Raw genomic sequence first — 8,260 nt, 5'->3', positions numbered from 1 at the left:
TGCTTCTCTGGTTGGCGAGTTTAGCTGTGTTTTTCTTTGTTTGGGTCGAGTATCTCGTGACTCTCTGCTTCGTTAGCCATGTTCACGCTTCTTGCGTTCGTGTCATGGGTTGTACCATCCCCTGTACTCACTCTTACTTCTTCTATCAATGCAATGATACGCAAGCTTTGCGTATTCGCGAAAAAAGTTAAATCTCATGGATACAAGGAGAATTTTTGATATTTTCGTGCTTTCTGAATAGAAGACGCAGTTCTCCTGTACGTTCATTGGTTTCATTTTAATCTGACTTTAGATTAGAAAACCACACATTACATTTCATTAGCAAAAGCAAATTGAGAAAAGAAGAAGACAAGCTTAATCTAATTACCATCTTTATATGGTCATGAGCAACGAGAAGCTATGATGCACTACTAAACATACGGGAAAGGAGAAGATGGTGCGCCCCTGTCGATCAACCTGAGCACGTGGCGGCGATGGGCCTTCCTTGCCTCAGCGGCACAGCCCTCGCCTTGAGCGGCCGCCTCATGACAACCGTGAACTCGAGCTTCTCGGTGAGGTCCACCTCCTCGCCGGCCTCCTCGCGCCACTCGAACTCCCTGACCAGGTTGGCCATGAAGTACTCGAGGTGCAGCAGCGCCAGCGCCATGGCGGGGCAGACCCTCCTGCCGGCGCCGAACGGCATCATCTTGATCTCCTTGCTGCCGGTGAGGTCCACGTCCTCCCCCTCGCCGCCCGGCAGGAACCGCTCCGGCCGGAACTCCGACGGCGCCGTCCAGATCTCCTCGTCCAGCCCGATGTCGCCCACCGCGAAGTTTACCGGCGTGCCCGCCGGGACGCGGTACCCGTCCAGCGTCGTCTCCTCCGCCGCGGCGTGCGGCAGCACGTAGTGCCCCGGCGGGTGCCGCCTCAGCCCCTCCAGCACCACGGCCTTGAGGTACGGCATCCCCTGCAGGTCCTCCTCCCGCAGCTCGCCGTCGACGGCGGCGGAGACCTCCTCCCTTAGCCTGTCCTGCATGGCCGGGTTCTTGACCAGGTTCGCGAGTATCCACTGCAGCGCCGTGGCCGTGGTGTCTGTCCCGGCGCTCAGGAATTCGGAGCAGAGGCTGACGATCTCGCCGTCGGTGAGCCCCCTCCCTCCATCCTCCGGGATGGCAAGCCTCACCAGGGAATCCACGTAGCAGTCTCCGCCAGCGCCGGCCTCCCTCCTGGCGCGGATGAGCGGGACGAAGAGCTCCTCCTGCCGCCGGCGCAGCGAGACGAGCTTGCTCCACCGGCGGCGGAAGACAAGCTTGGTGAGCGGCGGGAGGAAGGAGAAGACCTGGAAGCTGAGGAAGTTGGCGAGGAGGTCACGCTGCAGCGCCTCGATGTCCCTCACGCGCGCGTCGCCGAGGCGATCGCCGCCGAAGCACATGTACACCAGGAGGCAGAACATGGCGTACTGGAAGGGCTCCATGACGGCGACGACGCCGCCGCCGGAGCGGATGCGGGAGAGGAGGACGTCGAGCACCCAGCGCCGCGCGGGGGCGAAGGCGCGGAGGCGGGCCGGGTTGAGCACGCCGGAGGCGAGGGTGCGACGGAGCACGCGCCAGGTGGGCCCATACGGCGCGGAGCTGACGTTGCGGCCGCCGCTGGTGAGCACGGCGGCGGCGGGAGCGGTGGCGCGCGGGCGGGAGGCGAAGGCGGCGCCCTGCTGGACGAGGGCGCGGTGGGCCGGGCCTCGCGCCGCGACGAATATCATCGGCCGCGCCAGCCCCAATGGCGCGAAGGAGTAGACCGGGCCGTAGGCCCGCGCGAGGCGCCGCAGCACGGGCTCCAGGTCGAAGTCGCGACGCGCCAGGTGGAGCAGCGGGCCCAGAACCGGCAGCGGCACCGGACCTGGAGGCAGCGGCGGCGTCTGCGTCGCGGAATGGGACGGGCTGCGGGCCCGGGCCCTCAGCAGCAGCGAGCTGAGGAGGCAGAGCATGGTGGTGAGCGAGTAGAAGAGCCAATCCTCCATGGCGGCGGCGGCGGGACGGACTGGTCGCTAGGATTCCGGTGGAGATGCTTCATTTGTACTGCAAGAAAGAGGTCGGGAATGTTTGGGGACCGGTGGGAAGTTGGAGGCATGGACCGGAGACACGCAGCGTGCACCGGGAAAATAATCTGCGGGGATATTGCAGCGGCCGGTGGTGGGTGTTGACGGCATGAACGCAAGCAAATTCCACTTGTGTGAGGCATGACATAATCTGCTAATTCGCTCTTTTTATTCAGGGTTGCTAAGCTTACAGATAACCTCATGATGCTTAATACCAAAACTGATGAAGTTCTGCCCAAGGATGGCAACTTGTACCACATTTTCAAATTTTGATCAGTTAAACTTCGAGGGCAACAATGGGTACAGTGCAATGAGGAAAATGTGGAGGTTGTGGACACACCCCTATGGGGTTTACTAGCCTTTGAGGTTAACATTTGGGTCGGGTTCTTTTCCCACATGATTCTCTAGAATCAAGATTCTGGAAAATGCCCATAGAATCTGCTATGTAGTTCTTTTCTAAGATTGCAATTTGAGATTCGAATATTCATTTCTAAGCCCAAACTCATCTGCTCCCGATGAAGGGAAAATTCATAAAAACAATACTAAACAAATTTTAAAAAATTAATTTTTTTCATGGAAGATAATTTGGTACTTAAGGTGCGCTACAAATTTTAAATCATTTGAACATATGAGTAACTCTCAGCAAAAAAGACAAATTGGGTCAGAACAATACATGAACAGTAAACTTTTTCACAGACCTCAAATTTGTCCTTTTTTGCCGAGAGCTACTCAGATGTCCAAATGATCAGAAATTTAGAGCACACCTCACGCACAAATTATCTTCCACTCAAAAAATGTTTTTTTTAATTATTTTCTAGTTTTTGTTTTGAATTTTCTGTTCATCGCGGGTGCAGCTGAGCCTGGGCACCGAATCGCTTCGTCCTTTGAGATTGTGATATTGAGTTGTGTGCTAAAATGTTTATAATGCTCTTAGACATAAATTGTTTACTGAATTGCTAACACTTTGTTGCTTTAAAGAGTTCCTCATTGAGTATGAGCATGAAAGTGATTTACTAATATCACAAACGCTAAATGTTATAATTAGAATGATTTGAAGTTTTCTTCATCACAAAAGGAGGTCAACTATAAATAGAAGGACTAATCTCAAGGTAGGAGACAACAATAGCCTCATATGTTGCGGCCATGGAACCACTATCTTCTGGTGGTAGAGTGTTTGCACCTATATACAGCAAATGTTGCACATATACATCATTGCCAAACTTGTCAAAATGCTCATCATGTAACTTGCCATCACGAATCCAATTGTAAAGACACATGCATGCAATGGCAGTCACCTTTTGGGTCTCTGGTTGTTCAGAATCTTAGAATCCTCTTTTTTTTGAAGTTTTGGATTGCATTAGGATTCTCTAGAATCCTCCCAAGAGTTTGTAATCCAATCGAGTTCATTTTGGCATAGGACTGGGCCTTGCTCTTGAAAGAACTGGGCCTTGCTCTCAATAGGCAAAAACTCGTGTGGTATGACACTTTTTTGTTATCATTTCACTCTTCACAAAATCAAGTACTGAAACCTAACAACTGCCTCCTATCTCCACAGAGCCACCGCCTCCACCCTTCTCCATAGTTGTCGCATGTTACCTCCTCGTCATCTCTTCTCGCCGCTGCTAGAGACCAGTGGACGGGCTAAGCCCTGGCACTGGTCATTGAAGGCTACAGTGGGGAGGTCTCTGCTCCGATAGCCTTTGGTCGCGAGATTGCGAGGGTGACCTTCGTCATTCTGAAGCTTTAGTGTCGACTGGCACTTGTTGCGTCTTGACTTGTATGAGCATGGTCTTCACTTGCGTGGCATCTCACATCTAGACTGTGGTACACATGTAGCTGCTGAGACGCGGAAAGCGGTGGCGACAACACATGATAATTTTGATTTGATTAGCAATCTCGAGCTTCGTGGTGAAAACCCTAAGTCTGGCCCTAATTAGTTATATACCTGGCAGTTATATTGCATGGATACTTGGATACGCATCGAATACGCGATACGGAGATAGCCGGAGCTAATCTTCTAAACATTGTGATACGGGGATACATTTGTATATATGTAGTCCCTTCGTTCCAAAACGAGTGTCATGGTTTTACTTCAAACACGCGCGAGTCTCCTGTCGGCGACAAGCTGACGACAAATCAACGATTGGATTGGAATTCATAAGGACATAACATGTAGGAGAGGAGAGGAGATGACAGGGTAGTGGCAAAAGAAAAAGAAAACTCTGAAAGAATGATCGATGAACTACAACAACATCATCCGCGATAAAAAAAACTTTGAAACAATGATCTTGTATTACTTTGCTCCTAACCATAGTGATTCTTCGTGTGTGTGCGCGCGCGTTGGTGTTGACCATGCGCATCTTAGTCATGCAGAGGTCGAAGGTACGCTTTTGTATCGCATTGGTGCTTCATTTTAAGTCAATAAAATCCATCATTATAAAAAAAAAAGTTACTTGGCAAGCCCATGACAACTGGCTGCGGTTCATGAGATGGAGGCAAGATTATAGGGGTCTATTTTTCCATCTTAAAGCCAACTCGCGCCGGAAGAAGAATTCCATCACCTGTGTCGACTGCTGATGCACGTCCCAGGCCAACACCTTTTCCCTCGCTGCTGCTTGGGACGCCAACACTTTCCCCTCTTCTCCGCGATTTCACTGCTACAGGCTCGGCTTCCTATCTCTTCTCTGACGGGTTAAAACCCAAAACCCACAACAACCGAAGCAAGCTCGTCATGAATCTCCGCGCAAGATTGGACGGCCACCGATATGGCAAATCAGTGTATGTATATAAACCACTTCCAAGCTCCCAAGTACAATAACAAACATGTTGTGCTGTAGTTCAGGCTGTTATACAACAATACACTTGAGAGACCTATCTCTGCCTTGTGAATATCAATGTAACAGCTGCAAAGTGAACATGAATGTTTACAGAGACGCGGCACCTGTACACTCATCATCGATACAAAAAGATCTGCAGTCATAAAGATATACGAAGATTTGGACATGTTTTTCATTTCTGACGTGCTCCGACAGAGGCGGAAACACCGGAGCTGTCACAACAGTCTCAACCTCTATTATCTTCAGCTTCTTTCGACTCCCTGAGCCACTCTTGCAGTTTTAGTTCCTGTTCTTCTTTGAACTTGTTGTAGCTCTCCGCCGTGTGGGAGATATCAGAAGCAGATAGGCCCTGATTCATAGCCGCTGCATTTTTATTTTCCAACAGACGGCTTGAAATGGAGACTTCGTCCCTTTCAACATCCGAGGGTGTTGACGCACCATGTCCTCTGGCTTGTGATGACTCTTGAGCTGTAGATGACACTGACTTCTCACTAACGCCATCATTCGTAGCGAAATCAGTCTGCGGCCATCTCAGACTCGATGCCTTCTGCTTTGCGGTGTTCAACATGGAAGACAAATAGTTCTTGCTACTTCCACCATTAGCTGCGTCCAAATCGTTCCATGCTTCCGAGCTTTTGTCTGATTGGAACCCCCAAATGGGGTTCTGGATTAACCTGGACACAATAATTCTCTTCTCAGAACCAACTAAAGAGGATGGTTTCCTCTACAAAAATGTAAGAGGATGGCCTTTGTGCACAGAATAATATGATAAATTATCGAGCCGAGATTCCTGAGTGGTTCATTGAGCAGAAGCCTAATATTTGAGTTCTCTACCTTACTGGGAAGCACAAACAAAAACAGGGTGTAGGTTGGTCGACTTTATGCTACACATAATACATAAAGATCGACTGCTCCTAAAAGAAAAGGAATGAAGATTAATACTCTACAGATGGGATGAATGCAGCAAATGCTAGCCTGCTAGGAGACTCCACATCGTGCTAGACAAAACAAAACCACCACAAGGTGAAAGGGCAGCCCGGTGCATGTAGCTCCCGCTTACGCAGGGTCCGGGGAAAGGTCCGACCACTTTGGGTCTATTGTACTCAGCCTTTCCCTACATTTCTGTAAGAGGCTGTTTTCAGGACTTGAACCCATCACCTCATGGTCACAAGGCAGCAGCTTTACCACTACGCTAAGGCTCCCCTTCATCAATGCCACAAGGTAATCAAACAAAAATCAGAAGGAAATCCTCAAGATTGCTAAATACTTACCCCTTCTTTGGTTGGGTCTTCGACATTATCTTTAGAGATTTATTTATGTCCTTGATCATATCATCAGCAATTGGAAGTCCAAACTCAGCCATGGACCTCACAGCACAAATAGAATCCTCTATATCTTCAGTGTGTAATGTTATCTCACGAGTCTTTTCCGTAACCTTGCCCTGATGAGCAAACCAGAAATGCCATGTTAGAATCTCAGCTTGGTTTGTGCTAACCTCTGACAAGAACAGGTCAAGCCATTAAACAACTCAGAATTAGCAAATGTCAGCCAGTATTGAAACTTATGGTGCTACTCCTTCCGTTCCAAATTAATTGAAGTTCTAGGTTTATCATCCTAAGTCAAATTTGTGTAAGTTTGACCAAGTTTGTTGGAAAATATACCGATGTCTGGAACACCAAATTAATTTCATTAGATTCTTTACAAAATATGCTTCTGCACTTAGATGTTGTAGATATTACCATATTTTCTATAAAGTTGGTCAAACTTAAACAAATTTGACTTCGGGCAAACCTAGAACTTCAATTAATTTCGAATGGAGGGAGTAGAAGGAAAAGGACATGTTAGAATTTAAAAAGAAAAAGTAACGGCCTGAGCAGTGATGCCAAATAAGCCATTGCAATGGTGAATGAAGCTTCATGCATATCCAAGTCATACCATGTTTTGGCAACTTGAAAGCAGTAGGACCTAGCTTGCTGAAAACAAAGAACACCCAATTTAAATGCTAAAGATGGCTTTCGCCAAACCAGGCTCCGCCAGTGCTAATCAGAAATTGGTATGGATTGGCTCTGGAATGGCTAGCACGTAGGTGGCTAGTTGGCTCTGCAACTTAAATGGTCTTATAAAGTCTGGAATGAGCTTATCTATGGATGCATTAAAGATCATCAGACCAGTCCAGTGAAAGAGTCAGTCATATGTTACAAGTGCATTCCAAGGGAAGAACGGCCATAGAGTAGTCTCATCATATTACCTTCCTAGTTCCATAAGTGTGTATCATATGCTACTACATCTTGCACATGCAAAATGTGATGAATTTGACATTGTTCCATCAAACAAAACATATTGAAGGAAAATATCACTCGGCTCAGCGCCTCAACCTATATGTACACAACATTCAAGATTGCTGCATGCCTGGGGAATTATGCAAATTGTGTAATACCTAACAAAGGAACCATACTAAAATCGAGCACTACAGTGGAGAGACCATCCCATGGTATCATCATGGTATCCTGTACATGCACCCCCAAACCAATCTTGCCCAACCTGATCCCCTTAATCAATACAAGCCCAGTCTGTGACTTCTGTCCAATCCAAACCGGTCTAAATCCTAATGCCAATGCGCAACGCAACATGCTTAAAGGCCAATCATCGTTATGGGCACTGAACAGAGAGCAAATTAAGAGGGAGAGCAGACCTTGACGTCAAGGAGGATGGGCATGGATGCCTGGGCGTGCTGCTGGACGAAGTAGAGCCCAAGGGAGGGCTCATTGGCGACGTGCTTGATCATCTCGTCGACCCCCTCCTTCACTGCTGGACCAAATCACGCGGGTAAGCGTGGTGCTCGACGGAATTCCCCACAGGAGCACGAAGGAGAAGAGGAAGAAGAAGTGGATCGGACGGGTTAATAATTACCGCAGAGGAAGCCATCTGCTGGGGAGAGGTGTGACGGAGACGAGGAAGAATACGCGAGCTGTGCATGTCCGCGTCCGCCACAGAGCGCGGCGGGCGACCATCACGGGCGGAGTCGCTGCCGCGCCCCTCGGTTCCTCTTCTCGACGAGGAACTCAGATTAGCAGAGAGGGATAGAGAGAGGGAGAGGGGAGGACACGCCGGAGTTCGCACTCGGCGACGGCAGTGACGACGAGGAGGGGACGAAATTTTTTATTTTTTATTTTTTTGAGGGATGGAGGGGTCGAATAAAGGCAAGAGAAATACTAGTAGAAGGGTAGGTACGCTGATGTGCTATGGTGGCCGCTGCTTTTTCTTCTTCACAGTGGCTAATTTGCCCTTCATGTTCACGTACGTGTTCGGACTTCGGCCCTCAGCTATTCGGGAGGCTCTAGCTCTCGCC

The 8,260-nt window shown here is 48.9% G+C and overlaps 2 protein-coding genes across 2 annotated transcripts; both read right to left on the bottom strand.

Annotated features, from left to right (window-relative positions):
* Positions 1-281: 281 nt before the first annotated feature.
* LOC119331764 (cytochrome P450 89A2-like) lies at positions 282-2,082 on the bottom strand. Its single transcript, XM_037604931.1, has one exon. The coding sequence runs from the start codon at positions 1,994-1,996 to the stop codon at positions 452-454; it is 1,545 nt and encodes a 514-aa protein (XP_037460828.1). The 5' UTR covers positions 1,997-2,082; the 3' UTR covers positions 282-451.
* Positions 2,083-4,840: 2,758 nt separating this feature from the next.
* On the bottom strand, positions 4,841-7,918 carry LOC119333533 (the record flags this gene model as incomplete). Its single annotated transcript, XM_037606398.1, has 4 exons — positions 4,841-5,585; positions 6,183-6,352; positions 7,604-7,716; positions 7,822-7,918. Coding segments are annotated over 4 exons (828 nt in total), but the record flags the coding sequence as incomplete, so codon positions are not given.
* Positions 7,919-8,260: the final 342 nt, after the last annotated feature.

Source organism: Triticum dicoccoides, chromosome 7A (genome assembly GCF_002162155.2).
Source record: "Triticum dicoccoides isolate Atlit2015 ecotype Zavitan chromosome 7A, WEW_v2.0, whole genome shotgun sequence".
NCBI classification, from domain to species: Eukaryota; Viridiplantae; Streptophyta; class Magnoliopsida; order Poales; family Poaceae; genus Triticum; species Triticum dicoccoides.
The sequence above is the reverse complement of the archived record's forward strand: the minus strand, read 5'-3'. Positions and strand labels throughout refer to the sequence as shown.